Here is a 26,792-nt window from a genome sequence, read left to right as displayed (position 1 = left end):
CAGACAGGGTTCTAAATCAGTTGGATAACACAGTCCCACCAGGTAGAGAGTTGGGACTTTAAATATCTTCCTAAAGGAGAGCCTTCAACAGACGTTAAAAGGATGCAAAGCACAGTTCATTCTCGAACTGACAGCAATACACAATCATCACTCTGCTTGCCAAAAGAAATTAATCACTATTTTTTTTCTTTTATGGAACAGAAATAATTTTAAAGCAAAAGCCTGGGAATGAGTAAGATTAAAAAGTAATAGTGAACATTAGCCTAACAGGTGCCCGAAATATTTTGTATATCCTTGCTAGAAGGATCAACTGTGTAACTGTAGAGACTGAAGAACAATTCCTTGCAAAGCTATAAAGAGACAGAGTAGGTAAGAACTCACTGTGTATTGATTACAAGTCTATCCCACTGTCCCTTAATATCATCTTCTGATGGCTGTTCAGTTATATACAGCCCATCAAATTCCAATTTCCTTGCTACTTCCTTTTCTCTCTTAAAAATAACGAGTGGAACCTGCAGTTGAAAAAAATATCAGGAATTATTGAAAATGCACTGACATGTCTGCAAATTTTTCAGAAAAGCTGGTTGTTATGAAAAATGAAGATTGTTAGTTAATTAAACTTTTGCTGAACAAAGCAAAAACAGTATTTAACAAAATTAAAAGACTTGAGAATTGCTCAGAACACTAAAAAAGTATAGATGCACAAGAACCAGGCCATTCAGAATCATGTAACTACGGTGTACCACAAAGTTGTAAAAAGATAGCAAAAAACCCTGAAAAGGATCCTTCAAATAAAAATACTTCTTCAGTGCTATGGAGCTATTAGAGCTAGTCAAGTGAAAGAGAGCTAAAATAAACACAATTTTTAAATGCTTAGAAATTCTACTTCCAAAATATTAATTTGGGATCACACTTCTGGATTACATTTTGATACCCAGAGGAGTTAGAGGTTGCCTTTCATTTGTTAAAGAATTCTTGAGGTTTTGTAGTGGGAAGCAAAGTGGTTTCACAGCAGAGAGCAAGGAAATACTGTAAACAGTAAAAGAAAAATCCTTAAATCACATTCACATTCCAGATACTTGATTTGTGCTCTGTAGTTCTTTGCCAGCAGTTGAGACACCTGAGCAGTAAGCATCAGTCTTTACCTACACCTCTCTTTCATCAGCTGGTTGACATTCAAAAGTACATTCCAAGAACGCAGACGTAATTAGTGCTCCCAATGGAGTGTTTTTTTCTTAGAAATCTGTTACCAACAAAAAGTAAACCCTGCTCTTCCCTGGAATTATTTCCCAGGTCCCCAAAATTCACCCATCCTACATTACCCACCTTGACTGTATTACTAGTCAAGACTAGACATGAATATACTGTAATAGTAATAACAAAAATTAGACTACCCGAGCAACTTAGTGATTGTATTAAATACAACAACAATAGTTTCAATCTTATTTTCAGACAGCTAATTGAGAAAAATTTAGTGGCTTCCATGAACAGCAATCTCAGAAGCAAACATGTCATACGCAGACCTGCAGTTATGAAGATTTTTGATTTTGGAAGCAGTATATCTACAAAGACAAAGACTAAAACCATATTTGGTCTTTTCTTCAGGGTTTCAGCATTGGAAAGAAGGCAATTCACTATGGCAAATAATCATAATAATGTCTTTCCCTTCTAGTCCCAGAATAAATGTAGCTTGAAAAAACAGTGTGGGAAATTAGCATAAAAAGTCATAGTGGAAGGGAAAAAAAATCAGCTATGAGGTGGAAGAAAAAGACATCTCAAAAGCCAGAAATCTAAGCTGTCATGTTGCATGCCAATCAGTGAAACAGGAAAATGTGTTTTAGTATTTACTGATCTGCAAAGACACTTAAGGTAGAGATGAAAATCAACCACTTAATGCAGTAGACTGATGACCATTCGCCTCAACTACAAATGCAGATCATGTCTTTTTTAGCATAGAAAAAGTATCATCCATTAAAAGAGGAAAAGAAAAATATCAAGGACCACATAAAAACTTAATAAAGAAATTATAATTGTAAAGACAGATGAGCAGCCATACTGGGCCATAGCAAAGGTTCATTTAATTTAGTACTATCTTACACTTTTACCTATACCTTTTGCCTTGGGAAGAGTGTAAAAATGGGTGAAGTAGATCCCAGGTATACTCCTACCAGGTCCAGAGATTTATGGCATTTGGTCAAACCAGAAGCAGCATTTTGCCAATAAAGGTGGCATCTCCATTTCTTACATCCCTAACAGAGATCTTCTGCAAGATACTCCTTTAAAACGTGCTTAAGATCCCGCAAAAACACTACCACCAGAGTGTGTATGACACATAGGCACTGTCTATAGCCACAACATGCAGTAGCAATAGTCAAAAATGCTGCATGCTTTTCAAATGGCCCAGTTGACAGACTAGTAATGCAGACACTGTCATCTAGCCTCTTCTGGCCATGTGCATTCACAGCTTGTCTTTGACAGTCACAAGCAGTTTCTGATAAAGGTTACTGCTCAGTTGTCTGGCTGACATGGTACAAATGCTGATCCTGTGATCCAGTGTGAGCCCAGCAAATCAGGCTCTGGCCCGTTAACTTCCTGAATTCATAGATCACCTACAATTTCTGTGTAGGTTACACTAACAGAATAGTGTTTTCTTTACATGGTCCCTCAAATTTCTATGACTTTGTTCCAAATTATACCACTCAGTGGATAAAAATTTGGGAGCTAGAAGGAAAAACAATGTTCAGTTTTTCTTACTTTCAAACAGTAATACCCTATGATGCAGAAGAATGAGATGACTGTGTGTAGGATGGCCAAAATCCGCAGTGTGGGCTCCATGTAACCACTGCTTTCTTCCAGGACATAATGCACTGCAATGACCCTCCGGTTGTCACTTTCCAGGCTGTTCAACTTAATACTTTCACCAGCAGATACCACAGGAACTTCCTTTTCTTCTGTCACAGCAGAGGTGGAGACCTGTTTAAATCATTTAATCTTAGTATTACAGCTGTATTCCTGTAGCAGGAGCTTTACACTAGTACAAGCTAAGTAGTATAACTGGAAACAATGATACCAAGGAAAATATAATTGTGAGGAAAGAATTTTTTCCATAAAAATGTCCACAGAGAATACCTCACAGAGACCCTTTCATCTTGTTACACCAATCTGTGATAGTGTGCTCTTTTTTTTTTTTTTCACTCTCTGACAATGGTAGCAAATTTGGGCCATGCTGAATTTTATCACCTCAAATTCAAGAAAGGGCATAGCCCTCTCAGAAGAAACCCAGTCAACTCCTGACATTCCCACATGTAGTCTTTATCAGCAGGGCTCTGACAGAAACCGATTTGAGTCTGAAGACTCTAGGTTGTATTAATGATACTAGAAGTCTTGATAAAGAAGATAGGTGATATTCGAGGCATCTTAAGATGATGTGACTACTCCTTGCTGCACACACGCTCTCAGGGGAGCAAAAAGAAACAAGAAAACATCTCAGCTGACATGCATTAGTTTAAGTTGCCAGTGAAGGCTGGGCTTGGCTGAGTCACTGTACTGTGAAATGGAGCATCTGAGGCATGGGTACACCTTCCAGTCTGCTGCCTCTGTTGCAGCACAGAACTTTGTGAATAGCTATTTGTGTACTGGAAGTCTATTATTACTTTACACCAACACTTCAGTTCTCGCCATGTTAGATTTCTAAAGCAGCAATATGAAGCAAGTATTTAATCTGTTAGTCCAGGCAGTTTTACTGTAGAATACCATCTACAAAACCTGAATGTTTTTCAGTATACAACTTGAAAAGTATATACAAAATATATTTTGACAAGTTTACCTTATAGAAAAGCAGAATGAAGTTGATGGCAAAAGCAACAAACAACGCCAACATCCTCATGTTGTAAAAGTTTCGGGCAAAATAATTCTGAAAATAGAATCACAGAATCATTAAGGTTGGAAAAGACCTTTAAGATCATCAAGTCCAACCACCAACCCAACACCACCACGTCCACTAAACCATGTCCTGAAGTGCCACATCTACACGTTTCTTGAACACTTCCAGTGATGGTGACTCCACCACCTCCCTGGGCAGCCTGTTCCAACGCTTGACCACCCTCTCAGTAAAGAAATTTTTCCTAATATCTAGTCTAAACCTCCCCTGGCACAACTTGAGGCCGTTTCCTCTCGTCCTCTCACTAGTTACTTGGGAGAAGAGACCAACGCCCACCTCACCACAACCCCCTTTCAGGTAGCTGTAGAGAGCGATAAGGTCTCCCCTCAGCCTCCTCTTCTCCAGACTAAACAACCCCAGTTCCCTCAGCCGCTCCTCATAAGACTTGTGCTCCAGACCCCTCACCAGCTGCGTTGCCCTTCTCTGGACACGCTCCAGCACCTCAACATCCTTCTTGTAGTGAGGGGCCCAAAACTGAACACAGGATTCAAGGTGCGGCCTCACCAGTGCCGAGTACAGGGATACAATCACTTCCCTACTCCTGTTGGTCACACTATTTCTGATACAGGCCAGAACATAAACAAGCTTTGCCTAAAAATGATACCACAATCATTATTAGGTTGTTGCACGGGTGGTTTTTTTTTGTTTGTTTGTTTCCCCTATGGAGCTTTTTAATAGAATTATTACAGAAGAAAAAAACCAAAAGTCAAATATTTTGAGTGATGTATCATATAAATTCTCACCTACTCCATATGTGCAATAACGGATAAAGGACATTTTTGTTCCGCCCCATGCAGAAAGGGATGAAGGATTTCTAATTGCCTCTTACATCTTTTTCATTATCCTCTCAATACACTTAGAGACAACACAGAGACATCACAATGTAATAGTAATACAGGAAGCTCTATCTTCCCTGTACCTCAACATGAGTGTCTGCATATAAGTTTATTTTAAAGCTTGTTCTATTCCAAAATCAATTGTGTTTTTACCAGATCAGCAAAAAGTTCATCTGTGACCTAAGTACCATGAGTAGAGAGCTTCTCTCACATTATGATACTATCAAAAGGATTGCAGAAATGCACCTTTTCCCTTCCTGACAATTCACAAACCTTTCTAGTACACATTTTGAATGCTTTAACTCTCACATGGGAATTCCTCCATTTTTCATCCCTAACCATAGTTGACTATTAGTGAATTATTAAATGAGACTATTAGAAGAAAAATTAAATGAAATTCATGACTGCTACATGATAAGCCTAAAAAATTAATCTGAGTTCACAAGCAAAACTTAAAAACCTAATTCCTTATTAAGATTGTGTAGGCTGTCCCTACACAACTGTATCTACCACATATATCGCAAAAGTGTATTTCTTTTCGCTTTGCATTTCACACTAGCCTCACACAATATGTGTGGAATCTCTTAGCTAATAAAAGCATGGTTTTTAAATACTTCTACAGCAAACTCAGGGATATAATATTTTACTGAGACACTCTCAGACAGTTATAGTATTTTAGTTAGTCTTATTTTTCACAGGTTTTTAGAAGTTTCTCAAATAATAATAATGTTCTATTTCACAAAAAAAACTATAACATCTTTTCTTATGAGTTTTAGGCTAAGCATTGTCTCTTAACAAATTGTTTTTATAGAAGAGCTTGTCATTTCCCAAAACTGCCTCTCAGGAAAAGACTCACAATCAGATTCACAATCTTCTGTGAAAATTTGGGACATTTTATTCACATAAAAATGCATGGCTGTTTTCCAGTGATGGACAGGGATCTCTGAAAGTCTGGGTTTTGGACAATAATTGTCTTCCTAAGAATTAATATCTTGTCTACTAAGTTATTTGTGTGTTTCTTTTCTCTAACATTCCAGTTAAATCTCTATGTCCTTTTTATGGATGATGGTGGATAGAAAAATGAGGTTCATCAGATGCAAATTTGTGTTTACACTGGTAGAATAATCCATGCCTGCCAACAGCTAAACACATAGTCTAGAGAACAACTTACAAGAAGCTTCTGTTGGTATGCAATGATTTTCTTCCAGAAAGCTGATTCCTGAACTTCTGGTTCTCCATATCTGTGAGTATGAACTTGTCTTAACTTCTGTTTCCCTTTGTCTTCCTTGCCTTTCTCTTCTTTTTCTCCATCTTCTCCTCTTAGAACACAAAAGAAGCCAAAATAATATGTCAAGTTAATAAAATTGCTAAACAAAAGATTAAAACCAAACCCTGAAAGAGGCCACTGCATCTTTTCCATGAGGCTCAAGTAGTCATGACTGATGCAGTTCACACACATGAATAACAAGGAGACACACTCCTCTTCAGCACAAAGCACTAGCAAGGGTGACAGTCTGGTTAAGTATACAGATAATTAAACTTACTGGTTTGGCAACTTGAAGTGAGGATGCTAACTGGCAGAGGCAGGTAATCAAGAACCTGCCAACTTTATTACCTGAGGGTCTGCTTCATAATTGTGCAGCTAATACTTGTGCTGACAAACATCTGTAAGCTGACAGCTGTAAGTCCACTCCAACCTTATGCTCTTGAACTATCTGGTTCCCATAAACGTTGCAGAAAACTGGTTCGTCTGGCATTTTCAAGACAAACCTCAAGTTTTAAATTCTGCATTTCTGCCCATTTAAGCAATTTGTAAGTACCCACTCCAGGAGGAGCCACGAATAAGAATGCTTAACAGCATTCAATGTGTGATTATCACCATGCTGCCCGATTACAGAAATTCATAGTGGGCTGCCTTCTCCAAACACATGATCTAAGGAACCTATCTTAGAAGTCAATTTGAACTGACAGCATGATAGATGAAAGGATCACAGAAGTCCATCTGAAGCCAAACCAGAGTGAGAGGTAACTTGTACATTATATTATTAATTTCTCTGTACCTATCTACAAACAGAGTAACTGATGTCCTAAGCTGCTTCTCTTACTAGAACACACTCGACAAACTTTCACTTGAAAGTTTGTCTTCTGTTAGGAGTGGCTTCAGGGCAGCAAATAGTGCCAGGCACTGCACCTCTCGGAGAATACAGGTATCACGGCAAACCGCACAGTCAGGCAGAACAATCAACGGTGAAGTGACCTGCAAAAGTCGGGAAGACTCTCCTTCACAAAGTTATACTGGCTAAGTTAGAAATCTGCTGTACTGATTAGGAAGAAGAACTTTTGTTACTGGCAAGTGTTTGTCATCCCAGGAGAGCAATACGGATAGAGCTTGAGACTAAGTGACCCACTTAGAATTTTGACAGTGACATATCCGATACAAGAACTGTACACGTAGCAGAATCGTACATGTATGAGGAACCACAAAATACAGGGGTGGAGTGCCATACTTTTTAGTGGTTAAAACCAAGCACTATGTTTTGCTTTCCACTATTTTTATTCTGAGTTAATCTCATTAACATTAGATTTTACATATCTTAAAAAGATTTAAATGATCCTTTATCAAATGTTAACACTTGTTCTTCATAAAGATGTGGGAGTACTCAGTAACTAATTAAAATTACATTGAAATATTAAGGTTTTGCAAAATTCAAAAAACTCAAAACAGGTCATAGGAAATGGGAGGGGCAATTCCCTTGATACAATTCAAAAAACTCAAAACAGGTCATAGGAAATGGGAGGGGCAATTCCCTTGATACAATTCAAAAAACTCAAAACAGGTCATAGGAAATGGGAGGGGCAATTCCCTTGATACAGCCTCTACCACTGATGGATAATAAGTCTCTGGAATCCAGGTGCTCTTACGATTTTTCCAAAAGATTTTCTTCTAGCTTTTGGACTTGCCAAGAAAAGCTTACTCAGTCTAACACATTCTGAAAGAAACTAAATTGATATTACAAAGGATGCTGCTGCAAGAGGGAAATTCATAAAATCTCTAAGTGATGCCATTTATATGGCATTTCCATGCTAATGTGCACAGATGTGAAGGACGGTCCAAAAAAAATCCTAACTGTGAAATATGAATGGATACAAAGTTAAAGGAAAAGCAGTAAGTACAAATCAAGCTGGTTTCTCAGTGAAACAACCCAACATTTCGTAGGATCAGAGATTAAAGTCATACATACTCTGCTTTTTCTGGTTCAGATTTTGTTTCTTCCTTCTCTTCCTTTTCATCTTCTTTCACCTGCTCCTACAGAAAGTCAGATTCAAAAAAGTGTCTAAAGAGTACAGAGTTAGTTAAAAGGATACAGAGTGCAGAATGTTAGGCTTTTTTTTTTTTTTTTTTAAGAATTGCAACCCTGAGAGAAGATGATCCTCCATTTTACATTAATGAAGAGACATTTTAACACTGAATTAAAAGCAAACCAAAACACCACGTACTTAGAGGAGGCTGTGGGAATTCAAGCTTATGATGTCAGAGAGGGTAAACACGAGTGATGTGATTCCTTAAAACACATGTCACAAAACCCAGAAAAACATAGATACAATTTTTGTTTCAAGACTATACTTAACATATGAAAGAGAGAAACATACAGCAGGAATAAAATATACAGTTACCTGGATTTTTTCCTGCACCTCAGGCATTGGAGCTAAGGAGGGAGTGCTCAGTAAATCACTCAAACCAGCATTTGGATTGTGAGGGATCAATTTATACTGTCCACCTTCTCGTTTCAAATCCAAACCAAATATATCTGAGAGTAGATCACTCTCATCTGATAAAGTTCTCAGATCTGTCAAGTCTTCTGTAGGCAATGCAGCTTCTGTTGGCTTCCTCTCTCCCTCTTCTCCTTCCCCACGCACCTCATCCTGAGTGGGATCTGGCATGTTAGCTAATAGTTCCGCCACCTTGATTTTCTTTGCTCCTTCTACTAGGCTTCCTCCAAGCAGCAAACTGCATATGATGCGAAAGAAGCCCCGGACAACACTACAAGCAAAATGTAGTAACCCCCTCAAAATGCTCCAATAGGAAGAAAACAAAGCCATGACCATGTCCTTCATCGTCATTTTCTTCACTTTTTTCATCTGTTTCTTTAGGCTCTTCATGCTGAGCATTTTCATAACAGTCATTAAATTATACTTGAGAGCTACTAATGCTGACTTCATGGTCATGAGAGAGAAGAAACCCATTCTAGGATCCTGTTCCTCAGGCTTATCTTTCTCATTCTCCTCTTTATTTGCTGACCTTTCATTCAGATCTGACTCAGAGATCTGGGCAGCCAGTTGCATTTCAAAGATGGTATCCTCGCAGAAATTAACAAAAAGCTCCATCTTTTCTTTCTCTCCACCTTCATTTACAACATCAAATATAAATTGTCTCTTTGACTCTTTTACCTGAGGTTTCTCCCACTGAGTACGACTTGACTCACTTATTTCAAAATAAACTCGTTCAATGCGCTTCGCACTGCCCATGATTTCTATGCGTCCAAGGAAAGGCTGAAAGTAATTCAGCACACTCTCTGACAGTTCAAGAAAAGTTTGCAAGCGGGTATCATGGGGCATGTGTTCTGACAGGTTGGTCAAGAGAACAGCGACATTGAAACCAATGTCTTTGGCAGGTTCATGGAATCGTTTCACAAATTCCTCATAGTCCAGAGTCTCATTCTCATCTGTTTCAGCACATGATAGCAGAAACTCAGTTTCAGACTGGGTGTAATGCTTATGGCTTTCCATTGCCTTGTGAAAATCCCTCTTTGAAATTATCCCTTTACCATCTGGGTCATATTCTTTGAATGCATCTGAGGAAGTTAAATCCTTCAATTTTAAGAACATATCAAAAAACTTCAGAATCATCTCCACATTGTTGGACGATTCCACAAGCATATCGACCATCTGCTTCCCAATAGTTCCATTCACAACATTGCCTAGATGTGATGACATGAAGTTAGAGATACTGATGGCAGCAAATGTTTTGGCAAAGAAAAGTGTGTGTGAAATAATCGAACAGTAAGAACAATCAACTGTTGACTAACACACTCACATAGAAAGCTAGCTGTAAAATCAGAAATCCGTTACTAATAACACTACCCTAAGACTTGGAAAAAACATATGTGACTAAGTATTTGCCATTAAAGAAAGGGAGAACTAACAAGCTCTACAGAGACGTCTGTTACGTTTAATATAGTACTAAACATGAGGTAACATACTATGAATTTTACTATAGTGCAACACAGACAGAACTAGTGTCACATTAGTTAGGATGAGTAGCTCAGTAGGTTACTCATGAAGCAGTCTACAATGCTAAGAATTTACTTTGTTTCACATAGTGACCTTCTATGAGCAAAGCAGTAGCAACTGCAGTGTATGCTGCATTTACTGCCTCTCAGGTCTCTCAAGAAAGTAAGTATGACAGGATACATGTAAGAAGTAAAAAGGAAAAACAGATCTTTGAATCATTTATGTGTCTGTCTGCTTAGCTATAACAGACCTTGAACCTAGTCACTACATGAATCAAAGCTTGCTCTTTATGGCTAAAATCACCACCAAAATAAATGCAATATAGTAAAGGTGTTAATAATTGACTGATAAATGGTCCGGTTCCTAGAACTCTGGATTCCAACTTCAATAGAAAAAAAATTTCACCTAAAGAGCTGGATTTTATACAATTCTGACATTCAGAATTAATATAAACTATGTCAACTACACTATATAAATCTCCCATTCACTTTAAGACCTAACAACTCTTCTCACAATTAAGACATGAAAATAAAAACCCAGATGAAAATGTAGCATTATTTCTCACATAAAGAAAATCACAAAGGTAAAAACTTTGCTAGAACAACTGTGAAGGAGGATTTAAAATTAAATTTTTACTACCTTCCAGCATAGACAGCAACATGACAACCATATCCTTCTGAAGATCCATTAATTCCTTTAGTAATTCAATTTGACTGGAATCCTAAATAATGAACACAATTTATATAATAAGATATCTATTGACTTCTTTGACATTTATATATGTGCGTGCATATTTCACACTGTAAAAATGAGACTTAGAAATTAAGATGCTAGCAGTGTCAAAGCTGGTTGATTCCTTTACAGTACATTTACAGGATGAAACATTTACACGATCATCTGCTTAAAAGACAGTAATTTCATGCAGACAAAGTGAAAACTGAAGGTGATGAAAAAATTTAGAGCAATAACTGGGAATGTCAAGCTCACAGATGATGTCTCTGTAATGCTTCATGTCAGCTAAAATGTTATCGCTGTTGATATAATCAAGTTTACAGTTATGAATACTTGTAAAAACAACAATGGCAGCAGCAAACAGAGCTCAAAGCGAGTGATTCCATCACAGGCCACTGAATTTTTTGAGAAGAAAGAACAGTTGAAATAAAATTTCAAAACATCTATTGCTAAAGTCCCATTAGTATATCCTTAAATAGACATGACATTGATTCTTTTAGCCATCTTTTATCTCATTCAGCTTATCAAGTTTACTATTTTGTTTGCCAATGATTTCAACGTGGAGTCTATATGGATAGATTTATTCACCTACTTAATTTCTTCCTCAGTGATACATTGTTGAAACATGCCACTGATAAGACATACTTGAGCATTGCTGGACTTCAGTGATTAGTACAACAAACTCAAGGTAGTTTATAGCAATTTGGATCTTGGATTGAAAGCAGCACAAGTTGGAAATAATTAAGATTTCTAATTGATTTGTCTTGTAAGTTTTTGTTATAAATCTTATTTCAAAAGTTGCTTACAACCTGGATTATTTTTGTTCATTTAGATTGAAAATTTTACTTTTATTTTCTGCCTTACAGAGATTTCTTAAGAAGTATTACCAATATCACCTTGTTGTTTCCTAATACAAGACTAGAGAAGGAAAATGAAAAAAACCTAAACCAAAAACAAATCCCACCCAAATAAAACAGTGATTTAGTTTTGTTCCTATTTAAATCTTGTTTCAAATATTCTCCAAAAGTGCTCTGGAAACTCCCAATTTAAAACAAACCCCAAATACTTAGCCTAGGCAGGCCCCTCTTACAGACAAAAGCCATATGTCAACTCCTTATAAATCCACTTAGCCACACCTTACACCTTTGAAAACTGGTATTTCGATAGAATCTGAAAAGCTTATTAATATATTCCTGCAATAAATATAAATGAACAAAAGAGCTCACGTCTATTCTGGTCTTTCCCAAGGCTCTGCTGGCCTCCTAAAGATGCTCCCAAAAACCAAGAGCTTGAGCTCCACACAAGAGAGACACCATCACTATTTATCATACATTTCAAGTAGACTGTGTTTCTGTCATCCCACTCCACATACTACAATGGATCTCATTGTGCAAAGATTTTTGGCACTCTGAAGTGGCAGGATGAGTATCATTATTTTCTAGATACAGTAATTAAAAGATGCTATGAAGCCACTCTAGGCACAGCTGAAACTATAAACTTGTCATTATTGTAAAAACAAATCTTGCCAATAGCCACATCATATTTCTCAATCAACACATAGCTACCATGCATTTGACTTGCTGTCAGTAACTACTTAGATACCGCTTTCCATGCTGCTTTAGTGCTACAGGAAGAAAGCACAATAGCCACCACCATGGCCTACCCAAACATTGACTATTTTTTCAATTCTTAAAATAACAAACATGTTGCAAAACCAGGACAGTATCTACAGGCACTTATAAATACACTTCAGTAAAAATTCAGTGCATTGCTCTCAGAAAAACAGGTTTCACTGTGATGCCATTTGCTGAAGAAGACCTCTATTTAGCCATAAAGAATGAGAAGAACACCTGTAGCACAAAGTCTACAAAGGTAAGCAAACAGCCTACTTTCAGCCATAAAGTCCCAAGGGCAAGGAGGAAAATAATTTGAGCAAGACTACTTTAATTTACGCAAAGAATATTTACATGTATATATTTGGAGCCAAATAATGAAATCTAAAATTGTCATAGCCTTCAGAGCTGTACTCCTTAACAACAACTGAAACATTTACAAGCTTATGACATTTTTCTCTAAGAATGTCAAATTATGTAAAAAATTTTGCATCACTACATTCAATTAAGATGTGTAATTCTTTAAAAAGGTAAGTTGAAAAATGCACTGCTTTAGGAGGTTAAAACTAGGTGAGAAGAATCCTTAAGAGCTGTCATGCCAGTCCCTTACACTATTTCTATAGTGTATGAAGTGAGTACTCGCATCCAAAAGCAAGTCACCCATTCTAAAGTCCGATTGCTCTCTTTCTCCACTAAGAGTAGAAACAGCTTAGATGCAGACATGTGTTGAGCTAGGGTTCAATAACGATGAACTAGGATTCAATGCAGGACCCATCAATGAAGACAGGTCCTGGATAAAAGGCTCATGCAAAATCACAGAAAACACTGTCACAGAACTTTGGTATGAAAGACAGGAATTGGCTAGTTCTTTCTGAATATCGGTGCTAGGCTTCATTTGCAGCTTGATCTAATCAGCTTTGTGCCTGTGGCCAGTAGTCCAAATACAGGCCTGCTATTCATACCCACTACCATTTTGTAATTTACTCCCTCAACTCTATTGTATTCTATCACCTCTGTCTCTTACTTTTCCTGATATTCCCCCATTAACTGTTGTTATGACTCAAACATATTAACAAGTCTGTTAATCTTTCACAAAAAAAGTTAGTAACTTAAAAAGGAAAAAGTAAAACAAAAAAATACCTGAGACAGCTTCATCTGCATGTGGGCAAACACATGAAGAAAACCAACTACAGCATCCCATAGCCTACTGTGTGCCAAACTTTGCTGATTCCCAGTACATGGACCCTATTTTTCAGGCAACAACAACAACAAAAGAAAAAAAAAAAAAAGCAGAGTTTAATTTGCAAGAAACGCAACAAAACCAGGAAGGATGATATACAGGCAGTGCATACCTCAGGGCTGTACTTTAGAAACTGCTATGAAAATTTAGACATATATAGAATTATCTATTTAATAACACCACTGACTGTAAGCAATGCCTATTCCTAATAACCATTCTGCCTTTGTTTTAGCCAAGTCCCAATTTAGTAATTCAGAATCACAAAAAACGTATCTGCTTGCAACTTTAAATTGCAAATGCTAAAAAGGTACAAATCTTCAAGCTGATACTTCCCTATGTAGTTCTATAAATCAAGAATTTATAGAACATTAATGCAAAAATGGCATAAGGGATTAGAGAATAAGACTCCTGATTTTTTTTTTCCCCCAGCATATTCTAGCTGTTGTAGAACACAGTGCTAAAGAGTATTTCTCCAAAAATTCCAGCTTCTGAAAAGCAGGAATACAAAATCTTTTGAAGCCTCAAAGGATAACAAAATCTTTACAAGCCAACAATGCTACTTGTGATTTGCCAAATATGTATACATTAAATACATGTACGCACATGTATATAAGCTGCCGCTACTCCTATTTATTCAGTCCTATTCTATCACATTTCATTCGCATGAACTATAAAATGTTATTTTGGTAATAATGATCTTCACTTGAATGAAAACAATATAATAGACACCTAACAGTCTAATGAGATTCTCTCTAACCTGCTTAGTATATGCATAAACGAACTGTAATATTGTTGACTGATTTACATGAGGAATTAGTTAAGAACTAAATTGCACTGAATTCCTAACATATCATGGAAGAACTGCTATATTGTTATTTTGACAGAATTGATCCCAATCTCATTTATTATTTTGAGTCTACCTCAAGCACATCTCTACAATTTTCAAATGTAATGTGTGACTATAGCATTTCAAACACAGCATTGTTGCCTTAAAACAGCCTTATTCCTGACAGAAAATACAATCTAATGTTTTATTGACTAAATAGCAACTATGCTTTGCACTGACCTTAGTTTCTCAGTGAATTAAAAGGAAAGACTGTAAAGTGGACAACAAATGCTGCAATCTAGGCCAAATTAAAAATAAAACAGAAGAAAAAACTCTACTACCTTGCATACAACCAAAGGATGATTATTTACTAATCACTATAAGTTTGACTAAATTTCTAGGATTTCAAAAGAGTAGTGACAGCTATATATACATTTCAAAACTTCAATTCCTACTTAAATAAATGCACTAAAACAATGTTGAAGCATAAATGCATCTATATTATATTTCTATCTGTGTTATATCTAGCTACATTAAATCTTCATACCAAAAGTATGATTAATTTTCTTTCAATTCCATGGATTTTTAATTAAACTAATTTACCTGGATATACTCTGTAAGAGTATTGAAAACTTGTTTTGCAACCTGGATGGCTTTGGAAAAATTTCGTTGTCCTTGTTCATCAATAACATCCTTCCCAGAATAATACCAATAGAAATCACTAATCGATTCCTAAAAAACAGTTGTGAGAAGCACAAAGAGATTAAGAAAAATAACATTAGATAGCATTCTACTTCTGAAAAGTATTTAGTTTATAAAGGTTTTAAATGATCCCCCAATGACTCTCAAATATTACTTCAAGAATTGTAGTTTCATTGCAAAAACAAATAAACAGAACTAAATAGTTAAAAAACCACACAGCCAACCTCAAAAAAAAAATTAGGTCTGTTGGTATCTGCTCTTAGAAATACTACTGCATGCATTCTGAAAAGGAGAACTCGGTAGTACTACAACGCTGCATACTCGTCATTAAACAATCCCTCTTTATACTGTGTGCTTCACACCTAGTCAATAGCGGGAGCAAATGTTGCTTTGTATGCATAATTCCTCTTTCCGTCTTCCCCAAAGGTGAGCTTATTAAAGTTTCAACAAAGCAAGCACTGGAATGAAAATCATTGTATTGTCCCTACAACTTCCACAGAATGCAAAAGGATAAAAAGCAACATTAATAACAGCAGCAACTTAAAATCCACCAATTTTCAAAGCCTGGAATTCTCAGACACGATAAATAAATGGCTAAAGGGAAAACTTAACCAAGTAAATTAAAAAAAACACAATAAAATATATCATCATGCACAGTAGTTTTCAGAAATAATAGGTTTCAACTTGAAAAAATATAATTTCAGAGAATAAATAGGTAATTTGTTTTTTCACCACCAACCTATCTGAAGCACATATGACGTGTGCTTGGCAGATAGTTACTTGGTTTTAAAAAAAATTAATTATGAAGTTTTAACTTTTGATTTATAAATATGGCAGCATGAGTTTGGCAACATTTTACAAAATGTTTTTTACCTATAAAAAATAGGTAAAAATTATTAAATTTTATCACAAAAAACATGAAAATGGCATGCTCCAATCTGGAAACAAATTAGATTTTTTTTTCATTACTTTCTACTGGTTTGTAACAATACAGTGTCATATTTAAAAATTAGGGAGATAATTCAAATTAGAGTGTTGAAGAGTTTTTAATCTAGGCTTCTGCTTTTGTTTTCCTTTTTGCCATTTTTTTCCTTCCTTAAAAAATGATGCGCCGTTTTTATGCGCACTCCATGCCAGCCCATGACTATCCATACAGCAGCCCAGTGCTCAGACTAAATCAGAACACGGATGAAAAAGCAGCTGGCTGAAGCTTAACTTGAACAAATCCAAAACACTTTCCAGTTACAGGGTAGTCTCAGACAACAACTGGCTAATGGTATTCTGTATCTACCTTCTGCCTGCTCTCCTTGGATAACAGACTTCATTGCATTCTTGCATACAATGGCTGAAAACAGTCTTTCACACTTTTGTCACCTTTGACTCTCACGGTATGAAATAACAACTCTTAAAGAACTGTAACCAGTAGAGAATTAGAGCCTCTCTCATCAACATGGGTTACAGTGACCAAAATAAATGTCACGACAAATACATGTGCTCCTCTAATAAAATTGCACATTTTGCGATAAAGATGAAGTTTGATTTTGCTGTAAACAAAACTTTTGTGGTGGCAAACCATGTATTGCTGAAGGGAATTCCACAGAAATTAAGAAATACAGAGTCTCCACATACAAATTTCTGACTTATGATCAAGATAAATTAAATATATTTAAAAAAAAAAAGGTAAATACTGTATAGATGCAAGTCACTATTGCCATCTATTTAGTTAGTATAGAAGTCAACCTACCTGAACTCTCAGTAAGTAATCCACAGTGGAAATGATAATATTAACAGTTGTGTTGTTACCAGTTTGAGTTCTCAAGTAATTCTGAAAATCTAAGAAGTCAAATAAAAGTTTAATTTAAATTTATGAAAGTGTTGGAGACTTGCAAAACTACTCCTGTAAATTAATTCCAATTTAACATGATCTAGGAAAGTATAGCTTAAAGGAACGGAGCTTTTTCTTAAACTCTTTCTTTTTGTTTGTTTGGCAACAAACCATGTTAAGAGTTTCAGAATTTTAGCACAGAGATCACATAACAGTAAAGCCAGAAGCTTGATTATCTGTTTCAACTTTAATTTGGTTTTATTTTCATCTCATTTATGACTAATTTTACATCTCTAGAACTCCATCAATATCAACATAATTACACCTAGTATATATTTTGTTAAGCAAAAGCAAAATTAAATCACATAATTATACAATTCCTGATTACAAAGTCCTAAACATGTCTGATGGCTAAAAAAAAATTATCAATTTTCTTCCTTCTTTTTTTCCCCAACAATGACACAGAGAACACAGGGAAATTTACTTAATAATAAAAATACGCTTAATAACATGTCTTTGTTTAATTTGGTTTAGTATTTTTAAAATAGATGCTACTTCTTCAAGAAAAGTCTTGTATGTTGTAATTTCACATGCAATTCTAACTGAAATTAGTGCCAAATAGCGCACAGTGGAAAGCATACAAATGCACAAAACCAATAAATACACCTTCCCATTATGTTTTTTCTCTGAATCTTCACTGAATAGAAGTTATAAACTATGTACATTTTCCTATATCAATTTACCTTTCCGAGTAGGTAAGATCCAAAACTCATCATTTTGGAAAAGATTATTTTTTTCTACAAAGTTAAAGCTGATTAAAAAAGCTGCCAGTTTAAGTCCATATAAATATTTTCCTTTCATGTGCAGCCTAGCAGCTACTCCACCTTTCATAATATTTTATGAAGGCTGCCAAACCTTCAGCAATGAAGAGCTTTTATCTTAGTTACCATCACCTTGGCTTAGCTGACTGGCAGCCTGCCCACAAACCTGAATTATGTCCTTCACAAAGCAATTGAAGGAAGCGGAAGAGGTCACAGGTGAACTCATCATCCTGCATCACCTTTTCTCCTGTAGAAAGGCCAGATGGAAGCAGATTATCACAGGCTGCCAAGTAACACCCCACAGCCCCTGAAGAAAATCTCCATATTTAATCTTAAGAGAGAGAGAAGGGGAGAGAAAATTTATAACCACCAATCTATCTGAAGCACATATGACTTGTGCTTGGCAGATAGTAACTTGGTTTGAAAAAAAAAAAAATTATGAAACTTAACTTTTGATTTATAAATATGGCAGCAATGAGCTTGGCAACATTTTACAAATAACCCATGATTTACATTCTTGTTTGACTTTGCTGGGCATGAATGGTGCATTACATACAAAGGTTACGATTGGATTAATTTGGTTCCCATTCATCACAAAACAAGGTTCTTAAAAATACAGGAAGAGACATAATCAAACAGTAACAGAAATCATTCCTCAAATAAACTATTAGATTTTAAAATACTCTGAAATAACCCATGAAATTTACAGCTGTGTGGATTCTCAAGAATTATTTAGGCTGAAATATTTGAGGATTTAGTACCTGTCTGCTGCTGACATAAAATGGATGTTGGGCATTTCTCTCCCTTGACAAAACAAAGCAATAAATTTATGAGGAACTAGAACAAACGCCAATGTGCTTTACTGAATTAGGCCTTTCAGTTCAGTTCATTTTTTGGTAAATAGCTAATATGCAAACATATAAAGGTTCAAATTATTTTTTTGATTCTTCACAGGAAACAGTATACTAAGAAGCCCTTAATTAACACACCATTATTTCAATTACATCAATACATACAGTTAACTTTGTACACTGACATGTGCATGGGAGAAACAACCATTCACACTGGAAAACAATCATGACTGCGGAAAATGCAGAACAGCTAATAAAATGACACAGAAAGACAACAGCGTAGGTGTTCAGAACAATAAAGGCCACCTATTGAAAGTACGGAAATTTCCATTTAGGACTTTGGAAAAGTACTTGGAATGTGTTATGGCAACAAAAATGGAATCCATAAAAACTTCTACTTTTTAAGAATATACATCATTTGAGTATGTGGCCAAGTGCTATTTGTAAACAACAAAAGGAAAGGAGATAAAAATGTAAGCTAACTGCAAAAGAATTTGAAAGATTATTTTTTTTAACGGGGACATATTTTAGGCTTTTATCTGAACTTCAAAATGCCACGTCTACAAAGACGATGTTTTTAGTGCATGAACAAAAGGAAACCAGAAGAGTAAATGAATTAAAATTTAAAAGAAAAAAATTTTTTTTCAAAAAGTTTATAGACAATAATAATTACCTTAACAATTACTGACATGCTGTTATATTGATGGATAACTAATTATAATTTCTACATTTATAAATTATTACATTATTATTATTAAATTATTACAGCTGAATTGTAAACAGTAATTAGTACAATTTGGAATATACATAAACACAAACACGCTCAGAATTTTAACTTCACAAAGTCATGAATAAAAATACCAGATACATAGTTTTTCAGTCACAAGAAGACTGAACACCCTTTCAGCTAACAAAACAATGAAAAATAAATTACTGTTTCTGACAGTGCTGATTAATGTATACATACAATATATGCCCGAGAAAGCAAGAAGGCAGAATCAAGAGGTACCTGTGCACTCAAAAGTATATTATTCAACATTATATGCAGGTTCAGCCCTTCAAGATACTTTCAATATGTTGCTGGCCAAAGGCCAGAGTACAGAATATCATGCCAGATTAGTCACTTTCATTTTTTTTAATTTAACTGAACTCCTATCATGCTTAAAGTTACACCTGGAGTCACATACTTTGTTGATCTAGACGAATATTTATATTTTACAAAAATAAACATTACAGAAAGCCAAATATTTGGTGGAGCCTGTATCCTCACACATGCAACGCATGTGGCTTGACTGCTGAGATGGCAATGATTTTAAAACATAACTCACAAGGAAAATTGCTGATGTATTACAATTGGAAAAATCAAGTTCATAAAGGGTCCAAACATGTATTTCTTGCATATAAAGATATGACTGAATTGAAGTCATTTGTATGAATAAGACTACAGAATAAGGTTCTTTTAATTAGCTCCACTGTAATGAAATCACAAAATGAATACAAGTTATTGCAAAATTCTGCAAAATCAGAAGGTGCTAGGTACATAATTTCACATAAACTGAAAGGTCCATTCTTTTTGGAAGTATTTTTACATATTTCAGAATGAAGCAAAAAAACCCCTGTTTCAAACAGCTTGGCCACACTAAGATTTAAAAGAATCCTGGTTTTCAGTTTCTACAGATGATCAAAATCTGACTAAAACCAACGTTGGCATTGACAGGAATTTTAATTTTCAGACGTTACTTACTGACTGCGAGAGGTGTCTCACTGGCAACTACAGAACTGAAGTGCAGATCCATTTTTTTATATAAAATCTAAGAGAACCACCTTTGCTGCTATGCACACAAATTCATGCCAGTACACAAAAAGATTAGCATAGATAATGTACTTACAAACATACATACTGCATATAGTATGACAGGTTGTCACAAAACCATGTTCTTTAATTTCTGTTGATATTAAGTATATTCTGGCATATATTTGCTTAGAGGTTAAAATGCTGCCATTGCTCATGCTGTATGTAAATGATACGGCTACATACATGAAGGCTTTAAGCCTGTAGTGTTTACAAAACTGGTACCTTGTGTTTGTGATATATAGAACCCGAGGTATCATGTAGGAAATGAAAATAAGACTGAATGAAAAATGAAATATATGGTTTTCTTCCTTGAAAGTGCATGTGTCCAAGTTTAATAATTCTCTCTCTCTTTTTTTTTTTTTAAATCCTCAGCAGAAAATATCTGACTTCTATTACTACTCAGGAACATTGGTCTGATGGTGATATTACAGAAATGTACAAATACTTTCAGCTTTCAGAAAGGAACAGAGCTCCTTTTTGATGGCTGTTAAGCAAGGGCAAAGGTCTCGCATGACAAACCAAGTGAATGTATCACAAGCCCTGGGCAACACTAGGTTGGATTGCAAGTGCTGCATGCCTGTGACTTTTCAATAATCTGATTCAAGTAAGGAAAGCGCTTGTTTTATCACCAAGTGACACACAACAACTTCTCTGAAATGAAGCTACTTAAGTTCCCTTTCAAATACAAACACTGATTCAAATATAGTGATATAAAGGGGGAAAACATGCCTTCAACGTAGGCTACAGTGGATCACGCAGAATTTAAACATTCACTTTAAGTGTGACTAGGTTGCTGAAGGACAAAACCATATTTATTGATTTCACATTATTAATGGCTGAAAATAGCCCTGATGTGTACCTTCATTATAGCTATTTATTATATGGCATGTGTACCACTCTCAGTAAGTTTAATAGAAAGTCCTTTAAGACCTAATTATCAGATCAAATTTCATTCTAAAGTTGTATTTTATTAAAATAATTAAAACCATTAAATAATTAAAATAATTAAAATTAAATTAAAATTAAATTAAAAATAAAATAAAAATAAAAATTAAAATTAAATTAAAATTAAATTAAAATTAAAATTTAATTAAAATAATTAAAACCATTAAAACCTATGGAGAAGAAAATAATGCCATGATACAATATTAAAAGATTAAAAATAAAAATAGAGGTTTCCTTACAAAAAGAAAAAAAAAAAAGGTAATCTAAGTGTAAACTTAATGTCTTAAATTTTTTACTTCATATGATAAGTAAATCAAGTCTCTCCAAAGGAGAACAACATTGCACTTTCAAGACTTTTCTGACTCACAGTGAAATAACATAGAGTATGACTTTGAAATGAAACATGAAAAACTACTGCAAGATAAAAAAACATTTCTACACATCTTTGGCTTTGAAACCCCCCTTTTTTGAAAAAGAAACAGAACAATCAAAACAAAATACATACAGAAGAAACAACACTGAGTACATCACAAAAACAAGTAAGAAACACAGTTGCTAAAGAACCATCAAAGTTGTTACCAGTGGGGGTTCCAGGGTTTGGAAAGGGAAGGTAGTACCAGTCAGAGGAGTATCAGGACAAGGAGCTTACAATGCAGACAGCACAAAGAAACAGTTGGAATAGAGCAATAAATCTCACATCCACGTTGACTGAGTACAGGGCTTTCTAACGATTGCCAGGGCTGGTATGGGACCAGAAACAAGGACTTCCCTTGAGGAAAAGTTGACTCTATTCTCATAAGTGTCAACATCAGTTTTTCTTTGACTTTGGCAAGAATAGTTTCAGGCTTATAGGTTGTAAACTCAATGACAATTACTCATTAATATGCTTCTGCATCAGATTCAGATGACATGAGAAACAGGCTAAAGTGCACATTTTACATCCCATCATTCCCTTGGGAGTCAACAGAATTATCATTAATTGAGGACTAATTCATTACTCCTAGAGTATCTCCCTCAAAAAAAAAGGAACGGGAGAAAACATTTCCACATCTTTGGTACTTCCTTTGTAGTATTTACAGATGGTTATTCACAGGATTGCAAAAAGATATGTGATCTCAGGTATCCCATAAAATCTAGGATACTTCAAAACTGTTCAATACAGGAGATTCTCCACAGAGACACTGGCTGGGCTTTCATAATGCTATCAGGTATTAATACCAGCACCTGTACAGCTCTTATGTAAACTACTTCAAAGAATTGAAAAAGGTGTGCTTCATAATATAAAAAATTATTATTATTTGAAGGTAGAATAGCATCAAGAATAACGTAACTCTGAAAAGCAGAAGTACAGTCTTTTTTGGTTTCGCTTTACTTTGTTCTGTTTTCTTGAATTTTCAATAGCTGGATATCAATACATAAAAAAGGTGCTGTTAGCATCCCTTTGTGCCAAGAAATTTTTGACAGTGTCACTACTGTATCTTGACATTGCTGCTGCTCAGTAACAAAGAAAACGAAAACACATGATCCTAAGTGTAGAATTTTGTTAATCTGCCAAATAAAAAACTTCCACTGAGAAAACAAAAATCCAGATCATCCCACTCCACAACATTTGGCCAGTGAAAAAAACATCTGCTGTGTTTGAGCTTATTGTTTCTGCTGAATGGTATACAGACTTTGTATTTTAAATTCTCATTTCTCATGGTGACAGGAACATCTCACGGCAACTGCTCCTACAAAGCTCTTCCTTTGCTTGAAGTGAGGTACCTTTGAGGTATCGGAACACATCAAGTAGCTTTCATAGCAAGGAAGAACCACCTGTAAACATTATTGATTCCTCTACATTAGCGATGCACCACCTCTTTCTTGCATCAACCCCTGACTGCATTAGTTAAACCTAGCCAGTGGCAAGTCCTCTCCTTACTAACCACCCTCAAATCCTCACTGGATCCACCACTGATTTCCTGTGCTTGCACAAATCAATGCAGCGATAAAGCCACATTCAATACACGACATAAATACTACAGGAGAACTATAACACAAGGCTTTGTGTATGTATAGGTATGTTTTTTTTTTTTAACATTCATCCATTGCAAATACTAGGCTCACTAAAATGAAAAGAAATAAAAAAAGAACAGAAAAAAAGGAGTTTAGAAAAGCTTTCTGCTCTTAGATCTAGTGTGCCAGTTACTATGCAAATCCTGAGAAAGAGAGGAAGAACAAAGTGGGGAGAGTTGACACAAAAACCAAGAATTTTGGAATACACAATTGTAACAACAATAGAAAAGAACCCACTAGTTTAACAGTCTTATAGGAACAAAAAAATCTAATCGTATTCAGGATCTGTACAGCGCTGACACAAAGCTAAAAGCAGGAAAAATAAAGAATAGGCAGTTGTTTTTAATAATTACCACGCTCATGAGTGATGACTGAGGAAGGGAGGACAGGACAATTAGTTCAAAGAAAAAGAAACAAGGAAAAAAGAAAAAAAGTTGAGAAATTGTTTTTAGCAAATACAAAATGTAGTTAGTATTGGTTTTGGCAAAATTAGTTCTGTACTAAACCAGAAAGATCAAATAAACAGAAAATTAAAAAAAAACCTCAAATGAAGAAGCACAAAAATACTCTAACATAGGTAGAGTCAGTTATGCAGCGTTTAAAGATTTATTTATATTTGCATGCAAAATCAGTCACTTCCAGAAATAGAGGCAGTGGTCAAAAGAAAAATGAGACATTATCTTGACAGTCCATTTCAAAATCCAACATTATAAATACTACATTTAATTATTTCATAGTAGAAATGTTTTCTAAAAGAGCAAAACATTGTGCAGAATAATCTTCAGTAAAACATGAAAGTAATGGCCAAAACCTTATATGCCAGACAGCTGCCTCAGTGCTCAATCCACAATCTTGTGACCAAATTTTATCCACATGGGTTCACTTTATTTTGTTTACTCATATAAGTCTAGCAGGATTTTATCTATAATTTAAACTGTGGGAGCACTTTTGGAGAAGCAGCAGTTATGATCGGTCTTGAAGTTGTTCAGTCAAATTTAATAGGTCATGATTTTGATTTGAGACAAGCAGTTGAATATTCAAGAAATATGCCACATAAAAAAGCTACAGGCACAATAGCCAATGAGATATGCAGTGTTGCAGGTATGAATTATGAGCTCCCAAATGCAATAATGATTATACAGTAAAGCTTTTTTACCTTGTGTTTAAGATAAAAACATATTAAAAGATTAGGTCACTGTAGGATTTAAACATAAAAATGTATTGTAAAAAATACTGAATACAAGGGGAGAAAATGTGCTTTGGTAGCTCCATTAACTCACATAAGAATGAACCTAACGTTTCCAGACAATCGCAGTAAGGGAATAGTAGAATTTACTGTCAGACAGAAGAAAGAAATTGACAGCAAACTGACAACACAGAGGGTAGAAAGAATTGGTTCAAAGTCAAAAGTAAAGCGAAAATTTGGTAATATTTCCCCAAAGACAAACAGAAAAGAATTACTGCAAAGAAAAAGTTTTCCCAGAAGACTTCTCTTCCAAACAGCAGATACAGTTCCCTCAACCTCTAATATTTAACTTAGAGCTTAACTAAATTGTCTGTTTTTCATCTCAGCCAAGACAGTTTAAGAAATCAGGTGGGAATTCTTAATTTTAGTTTATGCTGAAACTGGTTAGGGACATCTGAAAAAATGTTTAACATGCATCAACACTGCTGTTGGTAAATAGAATCTGTTTTTGATTTTAAATGTAATGTCTTCACTTCTTCAGAATGATGGGTAAGAGTCCTCTGAGACCGGTCTGAAACTCAACACATGCTAGTGATTTACTATTAACGAGCATGGCCTATGTAAACCAATTAATTATAAACCACTTTTAAGAATCATATTTTAGCTTCAGCCTCTATACATATATATTTACAGGGTTCTTTCAAATTCAGCTTGCTTCTGGAAAATGTAAAAGAGAAAAGTTCACAGATCATTTCTGTTATATCGATAGTACCTGATCCCTCTTCAGTCACCATGCCAAGGCCTTCTGCTTTGTTCTGACGTTCAAATGCATTTAGGTCAAGAACACTGCAATGAGAAAAATTACATTTGTCCTGTGATTAATTAAATACATGTAATATTTTGTGAGAGAGAAGGATTTGTGATTTCATTTAAGTATATGATCATACTAGTGTCAAGAAGATACATTTCACTGGCTTAATATGTCTGCTACAAGATTATGAAACTCAGTTCTACAGACATAACCTGCTTTTGCTCTGCTTCAGCTCTTTATGATTCACCAAAAAAAAGAGCATGTGTGTGTTTAGGATATACATACTCATTTTACAGGTTACAAAGAAGCCATATTATTGACTACTTTTATGTGATAGCCCAGTTCATCCCAAGCAGCAAGGTCCACTAAGAAACTATGTCATTGTTAGCTCCACTCAGCATTCCTTTCCATCCACATTCTGAAAAAATGAAGCTGCCAAAGATGAATACGTGTTCAACCAACCAGATTTAAGGAACTCTTACATATTCCATTTGTGAATCTGAAAAGTTCTGCCTTTCGTGGCTAAACATGTCAGCTAGCCATGGATAACTTTTGTTCATAAGCAAGAATGTTTATGAAAGTCAGATGAATGCAGATGAACTACACCAGTAGTTCTGCTGGCAAGAAACCTCACTGATCTCAAAATGAAACTTGGCCAAAGACAGTGTTAAAAAAAAAGAATATAACATGGTACCCTTGACAGAAGATTGAACTGCTTGATCCAGGAAGCCCCTTTTAGTTCTATGTTTTATGTTCATTAATACATTATTTATTGATATGGTTTATTCTTAGGAATTATACATAAAACATTTAAATATATATTTATATATATAAAATCAATGTAAACTGTCGAGAAGCAGAAATGACAGAAAAGTCACAGTACCACCACAGTTTATTAAAACACAATATTCCATTCCTTTTTCTACCTTCTAAAAAGTCCGATTAGTATTTCTCACAAAGTTGAGTTTTCCCAAAATCTTTATGATTACCTAACATTGATCATTAACCTGATCTCTGCAGGATTACAGGATACCTCCAGAGTTATGAATTTTCCCCTGAGGAATGCTCCTAACTCCGGAGTTGTTTTCCAGCATATCTCAAGTAGACACAAATGCCATAAACATTTGTGAGTAGAGCAATTTTACCAAGGTAGATCCATATCATATGAAGATTTTCATACCATGAGCACCACCTTGTTCTTTACCCTAAATCTAGAACATTACAGTCCCCAGGTGCTGTTTGCAGAAAGTATGTAGAGGATC

General features: G+C 35.3%; 1 protein-coding gene across 1 annotated transcript in view; it reads right to left on the bottom strand.

Moving 5' to 3' along the window:
* Window positions 1–26,792, bottom strand: part of RYR2 (ryanodine receptor 2) — a gene marked incomplete at both ends in the record, with an annotated part of 428,112 nt that overhangs the window by 24,428 nt on the left and 376,892 nt on the right. Inside the window, 12 exons of the mRNA XM_081998040.1 lie at window positions 382–512; window positions 2,755–2,973; window positions 3,827–3,913; window positions 5,948–6,095; window positions 8,019–8,083; window positions 8,452–9,755; window positions 10,708–10,789; window positions 13,554–13,658; window positions 15,083–15,211; window positions 16,926–17,014; window positions 17,994–18,074; window positions 25,492–25,565. Of these exons, the coding sequence (XP_081854166.1) occupies window positions 382–512; window positions 2,755–2,973; window positions 3,827–3,913; window positions 5,948–6,095; window positions 8,019–8,083; window positions 8,452–9,755; window positions 10,708–10,789; window positions 13,554–13,658; window positions 15,083–15,211; window positions 16,926–17,014; window positions 17,994–18,074; window positions 25,492–25,565 (2,514 nt within the window). The remainder of the gene's footprint in view (window positions 1–381; window positions 513–2,754; window positions 2,974–3,826; window positions 3,914–5,947; window positions 6,096–8,018; window positions 8,084–8,451; window positions 9,756–10,707; window positions 10,790–13,553; window positions 13,659–15,082; window positions 15,212–16,925; window positions 17,015–17,993; window positions 18,075–25,491; window positions 25,566–26,792) is intronic.

This window comes from Phaethon aethereus (genome assembly GCF_964289735.1).
Source record: "Phaethon aethereus genome assembly, chromosome: 3".
In the NCBI taxonomy this organism is placed as follows: Eukaryota; Metazoa; Chordata; class Aves; order Phaethontiformes; family Phaethontidae; genus Phaethon; species Phaethon aethereus.
The sequence above is the reverse complement of the archived record's forward strand: the minus strand, read 5'-3'. Positions and strand labels throughout refer to the sequence as shown.